Genomic DNA, 21,034 nt, shown 5'->3' with positions numbered 1-21,034 from the left:
TATACCGACGAAGAAGTTTGTCCAACTTCAACCAATCCGATTTTGATAGCATAGAAACTTCATCGATTACAAGCATGTCAACACCCACAAAATCTGCAGCTAAGGCCCGTTCCTGGGAGAGCAAAAAACTAGCTAAAGACCTTTCTTGAATAAGCGTGGCAGCTTTTCCGGTCAAAGCTGTTTTTAATACACACGTACTTGCCGCGTTACTGCGTCAATTACGCAACTTTTTTCTGTTCCTCCAGCACCACCAAGGTAAAAGAGAAGCTGATCGCAAGAAAGCTCTTTTTCAAAATTTAAGTCTTGATAGCTAGCTTGGCTTGGATGCATTCGTAGCCATCTCGTTAGTAAAGCTTTGCCGATCTTGCAAAAGGCAACATGTTGAAGCGGGTTTATTGTATATTATTTTGATACCGCGGCTAGTGTCTGAAAAGCAGATTCACTAGTTTGACAAAGCTACCGGAGTTCCACAACATATTTTCAGGCTGTAATGCAACCTGAATAAGCTCTAGGACTTCGGTCGATTGGGTCTGTAGATCTTGTAGATTATCTTCGAATACCACTTTGCTGTCAAATTTGTCATCTTTCACCCACTCTCTTCAAAATCCAACCTGAGGAAAACGAGATGACCCGGACGTAGACTCGTATAACCGAGCCGAGGCCGAGGCCGTACGCGATGCGGGCTTTTTGAGCATATTGTTGTCGATAATGGCTTCTATAGCATCTTGGGGATGCTTAGAAGGGTGTTGGATGGCTGGATAGCGAACAGGGTTCAAAACGGAGGTCTCATTCGGGTTGACATCGTGGTCACAATCCATAGCGTAATTTGGCCGACAGCCGCCGACGCCAGCCGACAGAGCAGTTATTGGCTAAAAAGAAACAAATCTTCTATTCACACCGAGCTTCCTTCAAACCTACAAACACTAGTGCATACAAAAATCATTTTTAGGAACCATCGATATACAAAATATAAAGATGAGTCTTACCTGAATCCTGTCGCCCACTGCACGCCTGCGCCCGCTCAACGCTTCATTGTTGCTGTAATACTGGTCGTTGTATGCCGCACTGCTCTCTGCATGCCGGGGCCCCCGCCTCCCTCAGCGTACGGACGCCCATTGCACGGCTGCGCCCGCTCTACGCTTGCCTTACTCTGTTTGAAACTGGTTCTGCTTGTGTCTGTTGTCTGTGTCCTCGATGCCTCTACCGAGGCGGTTCCACCACTTAACGGCGTAACCTTGCTGTTTCGTGATACTGTGAGACCGCGTCAAGCTCGGTGTCTTGCTTTCGCAGGGAAACCTTGCTGTGCGATGTCGTGGCAGCTTCACCTTTTATCTACGGCAATTCCAAGAAGGGAGTATGCAAACTACTATTTGCTGTTGTTGTTTTCATTCTGTGTTGTACACAGGCACCTCAACGAAGACGCCGAGCGGTAGAGCGACCACCTCCTGCCTCATCCTCGATGAAGGTGCGCCGAACTAGAGCGCGTCGTCGACGTTCGAAGGCAGGAACCATGCGGTGCGGCAAGTTACTGGCTGGTTCCTCGGTGTCCACCCAATTAACGACGGATAGTCGGCGACCGTTCCCCCTGTACGAGTGCGTGATGCGACGGATGTCATACACCGGTGGAGCTGCCAAAGATGCTGTCGGTCGCCACTCCGTTTCACTGTCGCTGCTGCTGGTGGAGGTGCCAAGGCCTGCACGACCAAAGGCGTCATCGCTTTCCTCTTGGTCGGTCAAAGTGAGATCGACCACGTTGTCAACACGCGGTGACGGCTTCTCTTCAGCGGCTTCTTCCCCTTCGGACAATTTCTCTTCGGTAGTTTCTTCTCCTCTGAATGGCTTCACTTCAGCGGCTTCGTCTCGGTTTGACGATTTCGCTCCTCTGGATGGCTTCTCATCGGGGACAGTGTTTGAAGCTGTCAAGATCATCGGCGAAGACTTCTCTTCTGCGACGCTGGGTGATATCGGTAAAATCGCTTCGGTCATGTTCGGAATTTGCGCTGTGTGCGGTCTCTCACCACGTCGACGAGCCCGCATAGCTAGGACGTGACGTCCTTCAATACGCCGTCCAGCCAGCTCCAAAAGTGCAGCGACGGTAGCGACCAAGACACTAGAGATTTCAGCGCGGAGGTCAAGGCGAAGGTACCGTAGAGCCTCACTTGTAATTCTTGCTCTAGGAAAATTAAGTCTAATGCAACTTCTGACCGCAGTCTCAAACCCCTTGCCACTAAACTGTGTCATTGCAACCTTCGTAGTAAAACCTGAAGTGGGTAAGTTGCTCGAATTGAAAATGGATATTTTTTGAAAAACTACATATGTTTTCAAGTGCGGTTTTTTTTTAAAAAATGCAACGACAACGCCCAAAAAGACATCCAAGAAAAGATTCCAAATTAGACGAAGCGTTTTCACTATGCGAAGTCTTTCGTTTCCTCTGGTACCTGCTGAGACGCCAGCCTTTTCTTGCCGTGCGCTTGCTACCTGGAGGACTCGGTTCACGTAACCTTGCATTTTTAACGGAGCTGATGTCTGACGCTTTGTCACTATACCCGACGCAGTAGCCTCATCTTCGTCGAAATGATCGCAGTGTAGAAGCAAATCCGTTAGAGGAGTTTCATTCATAGGAGGCGCCTTCTTCGTCTGAGCGGTTCGCTGAAAGTTGCTTTAGAACGAGAACCGACGAAACCGGAAAAGTCTGCATCACTAGCGCCATCTCAATGCAATGCAGAGGGCACGTGATGAAAGAATTCTTGTCGGGAAATAGAGATAAGCCTTGCTCCTCTGACGTTTTAGCGCGGATCAGCCGCATAAAGAGAACGTTTCCAGAAGATACTGACAGGTTGCACTTTTGTATAAAGGCTAGATCAGACGCCCGTCCAAAAGCGTATAATGGCGAGTAGTGTAGCGTCTTGGTATTCCTTTGCTGAGCTTGCGTCGAGGTACAATACTTCAATTATAGACCGCAAGTCATCCTTGGTACAGGCTGGAGCCTTGGACACGGTGCCACGCTGTTGACGCTTGAGACAGTGTCTCTCTAAAATGCGTCTTATCTTGAGAAGATGTTTCTCGATAACATGTCGATGCTGAGGAAACTCGTCCAGCAACCGGTTCTTCACGATGCGGTAGTAACTCATCACCGTGTTGCGCTTGCGTAGCTCGCCGCCTCGACCACGACCAAATGTGAGATGCATCGCAACCGGTCAAGCAGCGTTACAAAGGCCGATCCCTTGACGTCCGCCAGGACAGTGCTGCGTACAAATTCAAGCGAGGTGTGCTCCGACTCTAATCCCTTGAATATGTTGATCGCTGTAGCCTGCGCTCGCTTAGTATTCTCGGGGGCGAGGTCTTGGAGATTTTATAGTGAAGTGTCGGCTGGCTGCGTGATGTTAGGCAAGTATGCGAATAACTTTATCTTTGTATAAGCGAAAAAATGTCGCAACCGACATGATGCGTCAGCCACGTGTCGGCCACAACTTAATCTACCCCTAAACAATTGTATTGGACAACATTAATCAGACGTTGTGTATGATTTGTTAAAAACTTAAAGTAATTGTGCTATTGGCTCGCTCCTCACTTACTCAAACCTAGTATAAAGTAGTTTTGTCGGTAGTTTAATGATATTCATCCATGTCGTAATCACCTTAGCCAAATAAAGTTCGTTCATTTTCATTATCGCCAGCATTTTCAAATGGATATACCGTTGTCGATTCATAATTTGAATCATCGGAATCACTGTCGCTGTTTCCACTATCTTGTGTACAGTACCACTCTCGATCACATGCAGCCTTTATCCATCCCAAATAGTAATCATCCATATTTGCCATTATTGTTCTATCAAAGTCAGTTCGATGGCTCTCCCATGCTTCATAAGCGTCTATCCATTCCGTATTCGTAGGCGCAACGCAGTCCACGGGGTCAACAATGGTACGAAAAGGATTGAATAACACTAGCGCTATTTTCGCGCGCAGAACTCGAATTTCTGTCGGTTAACAATCATCCACAGTCGGCATTCGGAGGCCAAGTATAACCGGAACTACATCTTGCGAGTGCACACCAAGACAGTGTGTGACATTAAGAGGGTGATTATCGAGAAACAGCACCTCTTCATGTGTAGCCTTTGTCCGCCGCCGCAGAAAATACTTCATGCAAAATATGTGGAGATTCACAGCGTGCTTTTTGGATGGAAGATACAGATAGTCGTCAAGCAAGGTTACAGATCGATACAGATTAGTAGCCCGATTTTCTTGTACATCTGCATCGTTCTCTGTCTCAACCAAGTCACAGGAATTCTCGCCATCGCCTAAATGCTGAGCGAATATGTGAAGTAAATGAAGGTTTTTGCAGCGAGACCTGGAATAAGCACATGACCCACGTTGGATTTACCAAGCCACCAGAGGTCCAGCCATTTCTTGCCGGGTCGTCAAGTTAAATGCTAGAGCAGCCACCCGTTTCTTGCTGACTTGTAGATTATCTGATTTCACCACACCTTCGTTTTGTTCAACCAGCTCCTTGTCCTCTCGTCGTTGGAAGGCCGCAAGACCGACTGCGGCGACAGAATCAACTTGATGCTGTGTCTTGGTGACGTATTTGCAGTAATAGTAAATGAGATTAACCACATTTTTCCCTCCAAGTAGTATTTGGATGTCGTGATTTGATTTGAACGCTGCCATCATGACAGGATTGAACCCATTTATATACTCGTGCGCTGGCTTCAGATACAGTTGTACACCTTTCGCGTTGAATGCTGTGGTCAGCACCGGTTCGTGTGGAAACGAGTACCTACAGACTTCTGAACTCGGTATAGCACGCGAGTTCTTAAAACAACTCCCCGTGCGTGTCCACCAGTGTTCGTTTAACAGAAGAACCAAGGCCGACATCATGAAAGCAAATACTTTCTGAGTGAGTCGGTGATCATCCGGCATAGGCGGTAGTAGCTCTATTAAATGCACAATCGGGTCATCTCGCAAATCAACTACGTCATTCAAGTCTCGTAATAAAACATGTCCAGTCCATACTGAAGCCAAATCATCTACCCATCGGTGTAAGTACTCACGCTTCTTGACCCAGCTTATCGTATTGTCAAAGTCGTATCGGCAATGTGCCTCCAGTTTTGCACGACGATATTTGCGCCATTTGGCAGACGCGCGGGGGCCACACTGGAGGACGGTTCGCTGTTAACACGCCTCGTAAGATGTGCTGAGAACTCATTTCATATTTACAGATGCTACATCTTACTATCAGGGGTTGTTGGAAATTATCTTCTGTTTTTGGAGCTGCGAAAGCGCGCGATGGTATTGGAATTGGTTCCAAGCTTCTATACGAAGCTCCACATGCTTGACAACACTGAGTATCCACGGAAAGGGGTAACGTGTTGGTGACGATACTCGGAGAGTATGCTTCAACTGACTGTATCAGCATCAATTTTGTTGTTTCGTTACCGATTAAGCGTTCAAAGACATCACTGTTGCGAGGACAATTGCTCAGCCTGATAATGAAATGAGCATGTAATGTCCCTTCTCGTGGTGTCTCAACTATGTCGCAATAAGCCTAAACAGGTCCAAACAAACCTGGAAAAGATTTCGCTTTTCCTGTTTTCTTGTCCACTCCGAAAACATCTTCAATGAATTCATCAATATGTCTCATAAAAAGACGTGCAAATGCGACATCATTCCTCATTGCAGCTCTGCGTAGTTCTGCTTTGGAAAGAAATTTCGACTCTAAACAGTCGAAGATACTAATACCAGTATACTGAGCCATCGCAAAGGAGGTTCCTGTATTCGGCTTGATAGTAACAAAGAGGGCTGACTGACCAAACCGTGTCTGATACGATAATGCCTCCCTCCGACACCGCTGCCGTTCCATTCCCCCCCCCCACACACACACACACACAGCGAACCCGTGCCTTTGTCAATTGTTCGTAGGAAACGCTCTGCAGGGGATGGGTTCATTACATTTACCGCTAGTCTCCCCTGTCGGCGCAATTCATTCTTGCAAATCGCTTCTGAAAGCTGTTCACGAGTGATGGCTTCATATCCCCGGAATATGTTCGGGTTTCAATGGCAGTTTAACGAAACACGCATGACCATTCTCTGCGTTGATAATTGGTCGAAGGGACCAGCGAAAAAGTGCCGTCTTCTGCAAAACGCCTGGAGCTGTGCATACTATAGTATTGAATTCACGACTGAAGCGGAACCGACACCTTTCGGTTTTCGCCAGGATGCCCGCGGCCAAACGGAAATAAGTGGGGAAACATCATCCCGTAAATACGTCCGTCGTCGTCCCACGACAACTTTGACGAGTTTCGAACAAGAAAACGTCTCTCAGTCGAGGTAGAATCGGATGGTAACTTGGTCACTGTTTCCAAGATATTGGAAATGGTACCGGCAACTTTGACGTCTTTCAATCATTTTGCGTTCATCTTCCAAATTGTTTACAACACCCAAATCATCTTTCGCACCGACACGGGCTTGATCTTCATCCACGCGTTCAACAATCGTCTGAGGGACAGTTTCCGCAAAATCAAGAAGCTGTTCAACAACAACACAGCTGGAGGAGTCACTGGTGTTCTCGTCACTAACGTGCATATCGCTGTAAAAATGACTGTTATCTATATAAAAGCGAAGCAACTATTGCACCACTTTGCCTCGGACGATGTGAAGGTTCCGTATTTATTCAAGTTGAAAATCGGTTATAGATCCTGCTGCAACCACTCTGTAGGTACCGATTGTATCTAGACTCGACGGAAGCAACGTGACTGGGGGGCGGGAGAAGCGTCAAAGGCCATACTATGCGATCTAATTGAGCGATGAGCACCACCACGCATTACACGTGCGAAAGCAACCACAGTCATTAATTGCGTCACCATGCGTTCCACTATCGTAGTATCTACCAGGTCTTCGCAAAAATTGCCAATAACAATTCCATTTCGAATCGAGAATTTAGGGAGCGAAGACTTTTGAACTTGGCCATTACATTCGATACATACACGTAAACGAGCAACACCATCCTTCGTAACTGGTAGTATTCCTTTAGCCGACAACATCATACAGTGCTGTTATTAACTATAGGGACACTTATAATTTTGTTGTTCTACCCGCATTACGCGGAATTAGATCGTGCAACTCGGTCTCAAGCTGACTTACACAATGACTGACAACTGGCAGAAACGGCTTTTTAAAAAATGTGTGTACTGAAAATTCTAAAGTAAAATTGCCATTTTAGGGGGTGTTCCTATCTATAGGGACACGAGTTAGAAGGTGGTCTATTTATCAATTGCACCGCCATTTTTGAGAACAACCTGTCGGCATACCTTTCACGAGCCCTTGTAAGTAGCTCAGCTGAATTTTAGCCCAGCTTCGCGCGATCTGCGCCTTCAACTCGTCTCTGGTGTCATATTTGACGCCCTCCCTCGTAGTCAGACCATGCTAGCTGACCCCACACGTTCTCAATAGGGTTTAAATCAGGGCTCTTCGATGGCCACTTTAGCTTCCTAATGTCTAGCGCCTCAATATGGGCCTTAGTGAACATAGATTCGTGGATTGAGGCATTATCTTGCTGAAAAATAGGCATCCCAATGCCATGGTTTTGGCGAAGGTTTTCGAGGAAGATAAGCAAGTTGTCCAGTGTGCTAGTGTAGCAGGCCGAGTTTTGCTTTCCCTCAAGCAATCTCAGTTTTTCCAATGAAGTTCATGCCAGCCCACACCATTACGCTGCCACCACCGCTTGCGCGCTTCGAGAAGATTTCTTGGTCTTTCCGAACGTCGTGCCAATAGTATTGGTACCCGTCCAGACCGTCCAAGTTGAACTTCTTCTCGTCGCTGAAGATGACGCGACGCCAGATGGTCGTTTTGCTTTGAAATTTGGTAGCAAAGGCGGCCCTAGCCACCTTGTGATTCGGCTTGATGGCCGGTGACGGTTTCCTCTTGATCCACTTGGCGATCGCCGACGAGTTAAGCAGCTTTATGACGGTACTTGAGCGTAGTACGCGACCTATTGCCTCCGCAATCCGTTTAGAAGATAGTTTTTTACGGTGGCAAATCGCAGCACCTGACGGATCAGGCGCTTAGTGCATTTCGGGCGCCTTCCTAGGCGTTTTTTTTTGGTAGCGTTGGAGGTTGAAGGACGTTGAACACAGCGTTGACACTGCGGCCTATTGCACGGGCAATCTAGAGGGAGAAAGGAACAGCTCCGAGCTAATTGCATAATTTTAGCCACTACAAATGAAACGTCACTTCAGTATCTTGACAAACAATTAGTGTCCCTATAGATAGGAACACCCCCTAAAATGGCAATTTCACTTTAGAATTTGCAATACGCACATTTTTTCAAAAGCCGTTTCTGCCAGTTGTCCGTTTTTGTGTATGTCAGCTTTAGACCGAGTTGCACGATCTAATTCCGCGTAATGCGAGTAGAACAACAAAATCTTGAGTGTCCCTACAGATAATAGCAGCTCTGTATCATGCAATTCTTGATGAATGTAGCCACAGTCGTAATACTCGATGAGTTTCTCTGGTAAATCCAATCCCGTTGAGCTCAAAAGCGAACACATTTCTTAAAAGAGTAGTCTGCAGTGGTTACTAGGAGGGTCTGGTCTCTTAATACAAATCGGTCGCAAACTCCGCAAACACACTCGTCCAATTTTTCAGCGCTTAACGCAACAGGAAGGCAGCGCAGCACCTCGCCCTGGATGTTGTCAGATATAGGTTCCAGCACTAAATTAGGGACTTAATCATCACCACGATGTCGCACTTTATATTCTCTCGCGTTTCGGAGCCGCTTAGATCTCTGCTCCTCCAATTCACGGGATCGGTACCGTTTCACTGCCGCTCGTTTTTTTTTGCCTTTGATTGGTAGCTCAAAAAGAACGCTTCTTTTCAAAGCGCGAATTAAAACCAAGGCTAGTAGCGCCGTTGGCTCCCGTAATATAGTATCAACTTGTTGAAAAATACTGGTAGCAACAACTGAGTCTTCGATTACTGATGCTTTGATGGTTTTCTGCATACGTCCCGAAATGTGCAACGCCTTTGAAATTGTTTGCTCTAAATCCAATCTTTCTTTGTCATCTCAATCCGGGTCAAAAAGTAAAATACTCGAAAAATTGCCTTTCTCGTTAATACAGTGTTCACAGCACAGATCTCCAACCGGACAATTGTCTTCACAGCGTGTACACATCCCACGGCTACTGCGTTTACGCTTCTTCAACTGCATACAATCCAAAGACAGACGCAGAGACCAATTGAACGCTCAGCAGCCGACTGAATATATCTCATAAACGGGTCTGTCATACTTGTGCGAGGTTTTCAAAATGGCGAGTCTGTTTCTTCCAATAGACGGTAAAGCAGCTAAAGGCGCAGACGTGAAGCAATAAACCGAGCGCTTGGCAACCACAATCAACTTGAAAACCGTCTCGAGTCAACACGTAAAGCCACAAACCCGTACTTGGAAACCTCCGGTATAGATTTGGTTGAGCTGCTGACAACGACTGCGATAATTACCTCTTCAACGATGGGCAGGTTGTTGCGGTAGCTCACACCACAAGTTGCTCACGCGTTAGGAGAACTGAAACGATATTAAGCACGCTCTCGAGTCAGCAAGAAAATGCAAATGCCACTGAAAATCCACGTAGCTTTTGAAAGTAGTCCTTATACATCAGTCAACGCTGGTACAGGTTCAAGGTTTGTCCCAAATTCAGAGCAATTCCAACCTGCGCCGACTCCTCCTGCTCACTACGTATTCTCGTCGGGATCGGAAAAACGCGCGTCGACGAACTGTTGATTGTTTTTAAACGGAATACAAGGGAATATACGCGAAAGACACGTCTGATGGATGGATAGGCATTCTCTAGCTTCACGTAGCCAAACGGTTTGGTGAAATAACTTAACTTGTTAGTAGGGCGTTTGAAAAATCATGGGTCCTTTTCCCACCTTTTTCGTAGGTAAACGGTTGGAGATTGGAACATACAAAGAATTGTGCATGAAAGAGACATGAATAATATCATCGTATCGATGGGGATCATGTAGGGGTCTCACGTTCTTCACAGAAATATTTTTTAACAAGCAATCATGCCATCTCCCAAGAAACATGATTCATCAACTAAAGCTGAGGCATCTCAGCAAGGCCCTAGGAAGCTCAGCAATACCAACAAACGGGCCTCCACCCATGCCGATGGACGAGCTGTAGCCCAAAACTTTGTCGTCGCTGACTCCTCGATTAATGAAGAAACCAAGATATCTACCCGGTACAAAGCAACCGCCAAAGCCGACGTATCTTTTAGAGAATCGGCTTACAACCTAAGTAAACGTCCCGTTGAGGGGCAACACGGCGCTGCCAACGGTGTACTTATCTCCTCGTCCACTATGTGTGCCGAAATCAGACCTTCCCCACCGACTTCAAATTCGACTACCGAGAACGAAACAACTGACCCCTCTACGACTAGCAAACCCGCGAAGTTGCCACCTGCGCCGACTCCTCCTGCTCACTACGTATCTCCTGTAAAGCGTTATCGTCTACTCCGCGCGGAGCAGGCAGCGGATCGCGAAATTGTGACAGCGGTGGAGCAAATGCAAGATTTCATTCGAGTCAATGACGTCAACCAGCCGACTGTTCGTGCACGTCTTCAGGGCAGAGGTAGAGTTGTCTGGACGTCCACCCACATTGTTAAGACGGGGGAGCTTTCCTGTATTCATATCGTTGACCTCCATGCCCAGAATCGCTGCAAAAGTTGCAGCAAGCATTTCGAGATAACTATGATCGTGACTACTCGGAGGTGGAACAACTTCTGGTAACAGCAACGATTTTCGGGTGCACAGTGAAATCACCAGGGATTCCGCCCGACGAAGCCATTGTGACGATCACGAACCCAATCAAGGCGGGCTTATTATGGGCAAAGCGTGCCAGCTCAACACCAGGCTGGCGAGCATGACCATTGAGGAGGAGGGCGATGGTAGCAATTAGCTGGCCGTGAACTGTCCACAGGGCGGTACAGCCTGTGATAGCAGACGAAAAGAGTCACTGCGCCAACAACTTGTATATGCATATGATGATTTATGTGAACGTGATTACGATATGGAAAATGATTAAAGAACGAAGACATGAAAGCGCGTGAAACTTCGACTACTGAGAAGGAATGATCGGGAGTGCCCGCTAGAGATCGGCATAGAGCAGACGAAGGGGAAGAGACAAGCACCGAGTGCTCAATCAGACGACAGTCGCCGAGCCGCTTCAGCAAGCACGCCCAGAGACGTGTCACTGCTGCTCACCTTCTCTTCTTCAGGGGGAAGAGACGAGCGAGCTGCTGGTGGAGGAGCGGGAGTACTTGAATCATCGACACCGCTTCCTACTGTCGACGCAGCCGCAGCCGAATCCCCAGGCACTGCTCCCGTGAGATAGCGATCTTGCCAGTCCGGGATTAACTCGGGAGGTTGCAAGCACGGGTTGACAATGATCGACCTAGCGACCTCATTAGCCTTTGCTGCATCGACAGCGCGGGGACAGAAGATAGGAGCCTCGCGATTGCACGGCACGTAGTTCGTGGTTTACGGGTGATCGAATGGTCGATACACCCACGGTTGTCGATCCACCAGCGCAGGAACCTCCGCGAGCGAGTCGGTTGTCTTGGGAACGAACGGCAAGTTCTCCACCGGATACCAGGGAACGGGAGGCTCGATGATCATCTCTGGGCAGATGAGCATGCGTTGAAAGGCCGATGCGGACTCCAAACTCCATTTCAAGTACTGCAACTGGTACATGTTCTGGAGACGGTCTGCCCGAGCGCTCCGCCCGCCCATCAGGATTCGACATCTGGCTCTCTTGGCCTTAATGAGATCCTTGTCGCAGTTGGGTTCTGCTTCTTCAACTGTGAATCCCTTTTCGATAGCGGCAGCTAGGATTCAGAACCGTCGCTCCCAAAGTGCGGAGCCGAGATCTGGCATGGGACCATCACCACGATAGCTTGCCCACAGGCGGTGGATACGGGTTTCCAGTGGAGCTTGCTTGGAGACCGGAGCAAGAGGGTAAAATCCTTCCATGCTGAAGAAGAATGTATCCTCGGGAAGGAGCTGACGGTCAACTTGCCATGGGTGACTTGGGATCGTGTAGTCGAAGGACACGTTCGGCGACTCGAGGGTGACACGGATGGTCATATCCCCTGGAGTAGGATCCGGCATCACAGTGCTCAAGACCTGCTCGAAGCACTTCTTGGCACCTTGATCACGGAACTCCAGATCGAGGAACGGGCGGGCCCATGGGGGAAAAACTCGCTAACGGTAACACAGCGGGCCGGGTACCGTGGAATGTCTGGTGAGTCAGTGGCAGTGGCGTAGGAGGATTCGGATCACCACGCCGTCTGCGAGAAGTGTAAGTAGCGACGATTACTCGCCCGGGACCGGCCTCCTGAGGAAGAAGCGAAGTCTGGATCCCCGGATGCGGATGGTGACGACAAGGAGTCGTTGGACTCGCGAGAACTCGTGACATCGAAGACGAAACTTGAGGCGTCCTGGACGAGGCTTCATGGGACGCGGAATTAGCGACCGGAGGGGATGACTCGGGACTTCGGGAAGTTCTCGGGGAAGAAGTCGTCGGAACACCAGGAATAGGCCCATGAAAGCAGCAGATGCCGGAGAAGCTTCAGTCGGTGGTGGGATATCTTCATCATCGGCGGTATCACCAGAAGGGAAATTGAACGAAGGTTCATCGTCGCGGAATCATCTCCACTAACTCCATCTCCATCGTGAGAACCATTGCTGGCGCCGTCCTCATCGCTCTCCTGAAGAATCGGAAGACCGAGGAGGCGGAACCGATGGTTGTTTGAAGATTGGTGTGCTGTCAAAAGGTTTAGGAGGTGATGGAGTATCTTCATCAGAGGAAGAGCGATAAGGTGGCACCAGCCCCTCAGGTTTGCGGGGAGCCTTCAAACCGCTAGGAGCATCCTCATCGTCGTCAGACCAAATAGTAACTGCATCTTGAGCTCATAAGAGCTAGGAGCTCGTGGGGAGGCACTAGCCGGAAGCGAAGGAGTGCGTGACGAGGGAGAAGCCACGTCGCTGCGCTAGGGAGTTCCTGGAGGAGTCGACGAAGCTTGGCGAGTCACCTCCGTGCCCTCGGAGTTCGTCGGAACCGCAGCCGGTTCCTCTTCCATGTCTTCGTCACTCTCATCTCGCGTTAAGTCCACGACCGCCGGAGGTTGGTCGTCCTTCGAAGGCTCAGCCTTTGGAGGAGTGGCAAGAACGGACGTTGGAGATGTAGACGCGGTCGGATGACTTGACATCGAATACGAACGAGACCTCAGGCGACTCTCAGGCGACTTGGCATGGGCCACTGAAGGCGAACGCGCAGGCGGCCGAGACATTGAGCGGCGCGAAACCTGGCTGGAGCGGGAACGAACGGAAGTCGGCGAGCACGAAGCAATCTTTTGACGCTTGGACTTCGGCTTGTTCTTCCAAACTTTTGTCATATGAAGACCCCGGCGACTAGGTGTTGGACTTGAAGCAGCCGGAACCGATTCTTTGCCACCATCACCTGCAGTCCCCGCTCTGCTAGCTCGACCAAATGGAACTGGGGCTTCTCTTCACATGAATCTTCGGAACTGCCGACGTCACTTCAATGACGACTACGTTTGGAAGCACTGCTCTGAACTTGTTGAGCAGTCTTGGCCAGAGCTTCAGCAAGGGCGAACGGATCTTCTTGGTCGCCCGCCTTTTGCTGAAGAGGGCGGAACGTGTCCCGGTCAAGGCCGAGTGTTGAAAGGTCGACCTCGGCAGCTCGAAGACCTAGAACGGGAAAGCATGATCACGAGTATTTGACGATGAGTGCGAATGTCACCCTGAAGTGGGGGCGAGATGCTGAGCTGGACTTGGTGCCGTGCCATCAGCGTCAAATACGGCAAGAGAGCAGTCCTTACGGAGTCTACCGTTGGGTCAGCTGACTCAGCGAGAAGATCGCGCAGCGAATCCACGGTCAACTCCTCCGAAGGCTCAGCAGGAGCTGGAGAAGCAACAGGGACCAGGGCCGATGATTGAGTCCCAGTCTGAAGTGCAGCGGAAGATGCCGCAGCGGTCGTTGCTGCCGGCATTGGCGTTGGTTCATGATCCATGGGAAGAGAAGTTCCTGACGGTGACGAAAGACTCGCTGCAGAAGAAGGTTGTCCAGGCGAACGGTCGGTGTCGACCGGACGAAATTCCTGACGAAGAGAGAGAGGTGATGATCAGCTGGACGAAGATTGGAAGCCACGATGGTGAGTCTTACCTCCAAGCGTGTAGGGTCACGACGTTGTTGTGGAAGAAGTGCGTCATACGCACGGTGTAGAGCGTGGTTGAGAGCGCCGCGGGGACGAGGCTGACGACGAGACATGGTCGCACGGTGGAAACGAATTTGAAATGATGATACCACAACGGGCACCAGTGGCGTGGCTTCCATTGCTACAGGGGCAGTTGTGGTATTGTGATTTCTAAGTAATTACCGATGGGAGAAATTAATGCAACCAGAAAAACGGTCCTGCATCCGAAAAAAAGTACTGCAATTTAGGAGTATTTGTAGGACCAATTCATGACTTGCAGAACATTTTTCGGGTGTGTTAAGGATACACTACCCAATTTGTAATGTCTAAGTGAGCGCGATAGCGCTCCAGACCAACTAAGGTGAGAGGGTGTGAGTCGGGCCCAGTGCCGAGCTCACCAGCGAGTCGTGCGCTAAACACTCCAGTACATCCTATCTTTATATCGCGAGCGAAGTGAACCGCGGGGGCGCCGAAGGGGCGCCCAGCTAAGCGAAGCTCGTCAGGTCACTTTTTTTGTTGCTGTATTGGTACTCTTCTATATAATTAACTCACCTAAAAATGGTGGATGCACCTAAATTTATGACATTTTGTAGGACACTTTCAGTGTTTGCAGGACATTTTGTAGGACGTAGTTGTAGGACATTTTTTTTCGGATGCAGGACCATTTTTCTGGTTGCATTAAATCCATTCATCACCGATGTGGCCACATTCAAGTTGCTCAAGCCACGAACGCTCGGTCACGCGACGGGCGGTGACTACAGTACAAGATGGCCAAGGATACATCACTACCGAACGCTCGTCTGGTCCGACTATGACCAAGATGTCACTCAAGTCGGGTGGTTCGTATCGGTGAAGCTGGATTCACATTCAGCGGTCAAGAACCGACGGACTACGGTACTACGACTCGGTGACGGTTCGAGCGACTCTTCGGTGGGTGCGACTAGCAGTTGAACGCTAGGGGGAGACCTGAGAAGGCACAAGGACAGTTGAGGTAACTGTTGGCACGTGTAGCGATCCATAACGGATCATAGTTCACTTGATATTTGTATACATGATTAGGATTGCATATTAGGAAGAGCTCGAAAGGGCATAACGAATAACAGAACAGAATTTCCACTCATGCACATAGACCGAGGTCCGGCTTTAAGGTAAGCGTCTGGATAAGCTTGTTTGGGTGTGTTATGCCTGTCGGTGGACTCGAAGCTTACTAGCGAGGGTTCATCCGGCAAGGCCAAGTGTGTGTGTGTATTGGCCGATTTGCACGTGTTGGGGAGAGCGAGTTGCCTCCCATATATTCTTCCAGTCGAGTGTTGAACACTCGGCGCCCTCGTAAAAGGCTTACCCGCGCCTGGTACCCTTCCGCTGTTGGGACCACGAGGATCCATAACACTTACTAGCTTTGCTTGTGCTAGTAGCGTGTTCTTATTTTTTTTTTACTGGTTGGCCTATATAAGCGATTTGCAGGTCCAGTCTGTCCCGGTGTAAGGGCTGAGTCTGGGTCTTCAGATCACGCATAAACGATCGTTTACTGTTCTGGTAGACGTATTGTTGTGGGTTTATCCTACCTAAACTAGTAGCTAGAGTTGTCGTAGGTATTACAACACCACAACGAGATGTATGAGGTTATGCAACCTCTGAACCCACTACAAATAGGCAGCTTTTGTCTACACCCTGGATCATATTCCGTTTGGATTCTGGATGGACCATCAATCCATTCGCGTCATCAGATCGTCAATATAATGAGCATTGGCGTTGCGCCGAATTTCCTTTCAACTTATAGCCTTCTTCAATTATATCGAAAACATGTTTAGCTACGTCAAATGTGTGCTCCAACGATATAACAGCGATGTAAGCGATCTGGAATAATTGCCAATCGCCGTGAAAACGTTTCGCAGGTTCGAAGAGTTTTAAATGGGTAGAGTCCTTGTGCACTCTGGCTATAACGTACAGGGTCATTTTGATCATACAGGTCCTATGTTCATTGAAAAGGGACATACCCTAATATTTGGAATGGAAATGTAAGAGAACTAAAGAAGAAGGTAGCAACTTAAAGTTGATTGAAAGGTACAATCCATCGTAGTAAATATAAAAGATTTCAGTCTTCTCGTCGTGTTCTAAATCGTTGATATTCTCGAGTGTTTTTAGTGAATCTGCAAATTCAACTGCAGGTAGATGCTGGATATCACGACGGAATTTCTCGATAATGGTTTTTTCGGGACATAAAGCGTTTTTTTGTTTTTGTTGTTGTTTGATGTCCAAATGCCGCATTCGCACGCCCACGTTACGCTACAGCTGTGGATGATCAACGATTGGGAGTAACACATTCTAAAGTCATTTGTGCTGACAGTGACAGGTGTGATAATGGCTGAAGATCTTTAGAATCAACATTTCTGAGAAGATGAGCTACATGGTCGGGAGGGGAGTGCGATTTTGCCTCACCAGGCTTTTTGCGTCGTTGTCGTGGGCTCTCAGCGTTGTGTGTGGTGGGCTCGTGTGCGATGGGCACTCTGCTGCTTGGGTGTTAAGGCTGTCGTGCGCCATGGGCATCTAAGTGCTGTGTTGAACGTGCAGATGTGCGTGTTCGTTGACACGTTGTTTTGGTGATGTGGACCACGCTACTTATGGACTATGAGAACCCTCTTTTGATCGATGTACCTATTTTGAGAAATATCCTCAGTTCGATCGGTCTTACTTTGGACTATTGTTCCCATATCTGTCACTCCACCATATTACCTAATGTTGTGTATGGGGACGTAATTTCGGATAATTACAAAACCAGGATGTCAAGGTTGTTACTTGGTTTGGCTGGATCAGGTGGAGAATCGTTGTTGTTATGGATCCACAGTGCATCGAAGGGCAACGAAACTTCCCTCGCTTGCGCGAGAAGATGTCACGAGCCCTTTAGGATCAGGTTGCGATTTTTTGCGATTGTTATCGGTGTTGGAGGATCAGATAAGAGCAGGCAGTAAGACGGCGCAATGTACGTCAAGTTTTTATTAAAAAAAAAATGTGTCAGATCATTGTTCATAATCTTGAAATCAGGAAATAGTAGTGGAAATGCGAAATGGGGCCCGGATTGCCAGCAAGTTGCCGGTTCGTTTGACCAATGAGGGACTTTAGTTTTGCATTAAATAGTTATGATTGGTCAGGCATGAGGTACCATAATATGGTATTATAGAATACTAGGTCAAATCCCATAATGAAATCAACCCAATTAAAAGCGCCCTTAATTGGCAGGACCTTCATTCTTGGTCTGCTTTTTTTAATCGGATTATTTGTGTTGACTGCATTGGTTAGGTGTTTCCAAATCACCAGAAAAATTGACAGAATCGACCACTTTTATTAGTTCCTTTCAGTCAGTTTGTTTGTCTTAGAGCAAAAGAGACAAGTAAAACTAGAAAACACGGTTGGATCGGCTCCGAATTGGTATTTCCCCCTTACTTATATTCAAGTTTTAATGAAGCAGGAATGCACTAAAACTCTCAAACGAATAAAATATAAACTGCCAGATAATGAAGTGAGTTGGCGACACTAGATTGGACAAATGGCATTTTCAACGTTGCAGCAAGATAACAAGCGACATTTCGGTTCCACTTGATGGCAGCGTTTTAACAGCCCTGCTAAATGCTTTTTTTCGTCAAGTACGGTGATGTATAGATAAATGGAATTCGTCGTGCAATTGCACGACGAATATGATATGATATTTGGTAGTGGTAACTTGAATTGATATATTGAACAGTGTAGTGTGAGGTGACTATGCAAACCTTGCTCACATTGCATTGGGCTTTTGCAGAGCACTCGCCCAGCTGGTACGCTACTCATGGAGTCCATGAGTAGTCAGGAGTTAAGCAACCGTCCATAAAATCTATAGAAGAGAACAATCTGTAGAAGACGCTAGGCATGAGGGATGTCAGAGCTCTCGCTCTGTCTTCCTCACTTTTGAATCTACTCGGCGACCAACACTTTAGGAAGTGTCAGCTTTCCTATCACTGTGCTAACGTTTTTAGTAGCGGAACGCGTTACAACAGTCATTAAGGCACAGTATGGTGGAAGGGCTGCGCTGCAACCCCGTTAGCGATCCGAAATCCACCACTGAGCTAATCTCCAATACCAAGAGCGGCCCGGTTGTTGATCCGGTTCGCAATCGTCAGCGTCGTGCATCCTCGGAGCTCTTCACGGATACCCTGCTGGATCTGGCGAATCTCCAGTGACGATCTTTTCTCTTGGTCGCTCGATGCAGTGACCTCGTCCATTAAAACCATTCGAACGATTCAGTAGCGCACGAGCAATTGGCACGAGCTAGCGTTCACCCACACTGAATTTCGAACCCTTCTCGTCCGCGGAATCCTGCGAGGTCATGGCCTTCTGCAGCCATGCTTTGCAGACGTTCTGGTCGTCCAAAAACTGACCGAACGGATCCGAATTTGAACGCACCGTGTTTAAAAACAACACAAGGTCTTGCAGGATTGTAGCGATGTTCCACGCTGTCGATCGTGATGGTCCAGCTCAACGAGACGCATGAGACCTACATTCAAGCAGCTCAGCAACCGTACAACTGGCAATATCGACCTTCTCCTTCACGTTCACACTGAACGTGAGTCCGCGAAGCACACGCGGCAGACCATGACGGTATCGGAGATCCATGCGGTTGAAGCCACGGCTAAATGGGCTCCAGTTGTCGGCCACTCGAACAACGGCTTCTCAGCTGCAGTGCTAGTCGGAGCCGCCACCGTCAGCTTCTCCGTGCACCTCTGAATATTCTCCACAAACACCATCTGGGTCTGCAACTGACTGGTCATACCCATCGTCCACTTAAGGGACAGAGTAACAGTAAACGTGAACTTGAGCGCCACGAGGACAAGTCCAGCGAAGGAGGGAGCACGAAGATTGGTCATTTATCGTGGAGAACAGTTCCACAGAAGCTTAAGAGGCAAATAATACACGTTAGCAGATATCTTAACCTCGTTAGCGATGTTTCGCACGTGCATTCGAGACGTAAATGCTTCGTGCAAGACGATTTTCAGTGCACTTTCGCATTTCGCCTATTTGACTGGATTTGTATCCTTGCAATCTTTTGATGTAGGGAATTGGTCGGTCAATATGCACAACGATTTGAAAAAGAATTGCCATACTTGAACGACGAATTACATTGAAGTAGTAATTTCGACTAGTTAACAGCACTAGGACAAGTCATAAAAAATAAAAAAAAATGTTATTAGAATCCAGTTCTTTCAAACAGCTTCGGTGACGTTATAACGTAGGCTACCCTTCAATCTCCGTACAGTTAGCAAAGTAGAGGCTTTCGGAATTATATTTACCGGTATATGAAAATCAGGCATCAAAAGTACTTAAGACAAAAATTATTTTTGGACGGGTTACGTACTTTTGCGCTACGGAAAAACGGTACGTGTAAATCAAGCGCTTCTTACATGTACTTGCTACGTGTTGTCTAAAAGTCGAAATCTTGGTTCAGCGACATTCCACCCTGCTTTAAGACACTCTTGCTGGAATATGTCACTGCGAGGACACGCCGGCGCGCGTTGAATCGGGCTGGTCTAGAGAATACCAGAGCCTCGCTATCTAGTAGTGCTGCGAAGTTGACATACTAGGCTATAAGCTAAGCTCAGCAGCACACACTTTCTCGTCGTACAGCTACTTTAAGGATGCGTGGTCGGGGAGCCAAAGTCCGCTCTTTGTTGTTCACGAAGTGAAAGGTAGTACAATCTCCAACTTAGAGATTGTACTACTTTTCACTTCGTGAGTTTAAATCACGTGCTTCTGAATTAACAGCGCTACGAAATGAAGCGTTCACGTATATCTACTTTGCGGTTTTGAGCTACATGTATTTCATGTGACGGTCCTTCAGAAAGCCTCTAATGCCGACATTCCTGCCAGCATGACAATTATGATTTGGCCAACGGGGATAACTGGAGAGCGGGGACAGCTCACAGCAGCTACTACACTTAGATCTGGGCAAGAGAAACAGACCCCGACTCTCGATCGGCCATTGAGGAGCATGATGCAACTGTAGTAAACACCTTGTTGATTTTTTATCATTCATTTCCATCCAATCACATTGGTATATTGTTCCGTGACTCTCTCGTTGTACGAATGCTCGACACGAATAGTTTATAGCACAATGAACCTTCTAATATCAGTAATCTTGTACTGTACATGTAGTAGATTGCACACTATCTTGCTGTAGTTTTTTTTTTTTTTTTACTGTACGATCAGCCTTTGACCGCTCACGGTTCCGTCCCAGTAGCATCATCTGGGTGGACTACCAGAACCATGTCACTCATGAGGTCACAGAGCTCTACGAGGAGTGACTGTTCATTAGATTTAATACTTTGTACGACTTTCTACTAAAGCCGCGAACTTAAGTGCTGTTTCACCTTTGGGGTTAAGCCAATAGTAGCTTTTACTTTCGAATCGGTGAGTACTCAAACTGCTTACGTTCTCACAGTCCCATGTGAATCGGAAAACCTCGTGAATCGAGTTTTTGGGGTTAATTCGGTTCACTAATTTTGTCCTGAACCATGGTTCACTTCTGGCTTGTTCTGGCCGTGATATAAATAGATCTAAAATATTTTTAACAGGGGGTTTCCCTTACAATAAGACAAAGCCGTGCTGGCACCCGAAGAAGCTCAGGATTTTTATTGGCGCTTTTCTATTTCAAGGAGTTTATAAGAATGGATACATCGACGTAGAAAAATGAAGTAAACCTCAGTTAATATGTATTTGCTCGTACTCTTTCTGCTCGAG

At 47.8% G+C, this 21,034-nt stretch overlaps 7 protein-coding genes across 7 annotated transcripts; 1 reads left to right on the top strand and 6 right to left on the bottom strand.

The window, feature by feature from the left end:
* Positions 1–1,410: 1,410 nt before the first annotated feature.
* Positions 1,411–2,037, bottom strand: PPTG_15588 (hypothetical protein; the record flags this gene model as incomplete). Its single annotated transcript, XM_008912842.1, has 1 exon — positions 1,411–2,037. One exon carries the CDS (start codon positions 2,035–2,037, stop codon positions 1,411–1,413), a length of 627 nt encoding a protein of 208 aa, XP_008911090.1.
* Positions 2,038–4,376: 2,339 nt separating this feature from the next.
* PPTG_23758 (hypothetical protein) lies at positions 4,377–4,667 on the bottom strand (the record flags this gene model as incomplete). Its single annotated transcript, XM_008912841.1, has 1 exon — positions 4,377–4,667. The coding sequence occupies one exon, from the start codon at positions 4,665–4,667 to the stop codon at positions 4,377–4,379; it is 291 nt and encodes a 96-aa protein (XP_008911089.1).
* Positions 4,668–10,058: 5,391 nt separating this feature from the next.
* Positions 10,059–10,918, top strand: PPTG_15587 (hypothetical protein; the record flags this gene model as incomplete). Its single annotated transcript, XM_008912840.1, has 2 exons — positions 10,059–10,623; positions 10,704–10,918. The coding sequence occupies 2 exons, from the start codon at positions 10,059–10,061 to the stop codon at positions 10,916–10,918; spliced, it is 780 nt and encodes a 259-aa protein (XP_008911088.1).
* A 271-nt stretch (positions 10,919–11,189) lies between these two features.
* Positions 11,190–12,161, bottom strand: PPTG_15586 (hypothetical protein; the record flags this gene model as incomplete). The annotated part of the gene is made up of 3 exons (XM_008912839.1): positions 11,190–11,501; positions 11,577–11,878; positions 11,939–12,161. 3 exons carry the CDS (start codon positions 12,159–12,161, stop codon positions 11,190–11,192), a joined length of 837 nt encoding a protein of 278 aa, XP_008911087.1.
* Positions 12,162–13,042: 881 nt separating this feature from the next.
* On the bottom strand, positions 13,043–13,447 carry PPTG_15585 (hypothetical protein; the record flags this gene model as incomplete). The annotated part of the gene is made up of 1 exon (XM_008912838.1): positions 13,043–13,447. The coding sequence occupies one exon, from the start codon at positions 13,445–13,447 to the stop codon at positions 13,043–13,045; it is 405 nt and encodes a 134-aa protein (XP_008911086.1).
* A 146-nt stretch (positions 13,448–13,593) lies between these two features.
* PPTG_15584 (hypothetical protein) lies at positions 13,594–14,409 on the bottom strand (the record flags this gene model as incomplete). Its single annotated transcript, XM_008912837.1, has 3 exons — positions 13,594–13,763; positions 13,816–14,173; positions 14,239–14,409. The coding sequence occupies 3 exons, from the start codon at positions 14,407–14,409 to the stop codon at positions 13,594–13,596; spliced, it is 699 nt and encodes a 232-aa protein (XP_008911085.1).
* Positions 14,410–18,366: 3,957 nt separating this feature from the next.
* PPTG_15583 (hypothetical protein) lies at positions 18,367–19,164 on the bottom strand (the record flags this gene model as incomplete). The annotated part of the gene is made up of 4 exons (XM_008912836.1): positions 18,367–18,513; positions 18,584–18,753; positions 18,823–18,929; positions 18,962–19,164. 4 exons carry the CDS (start codon positions 19,162–19,164, stop codon positions 18,367–18,369), a joined length of 627 nt encoding a protein of 208 aa, XP_008911084.1.
* Between the last annotated feature and the right edge of the window lie 1,870 nt (positions 19,165–21,034).

The sequence above is a fragment of the Phytophthora parasitica genome (assembly GCF_000247585.1).
Source record: "Phytophthora parasitica INRA-310 unplaced genomic scaffold supercont2.50, whole genome shotgun sequence".
Lineage (NCBI taxonomy): Eukaryota > Oomycota > Peronosporomycetes > Peronosporales > Peronosporaceae > Phytophthora > Phytophthora nicotianae.
Note: the sequence above shows the minus strand (reverse complement) of the source record. Positions and strands in the feature narration are given on the sequence as shown.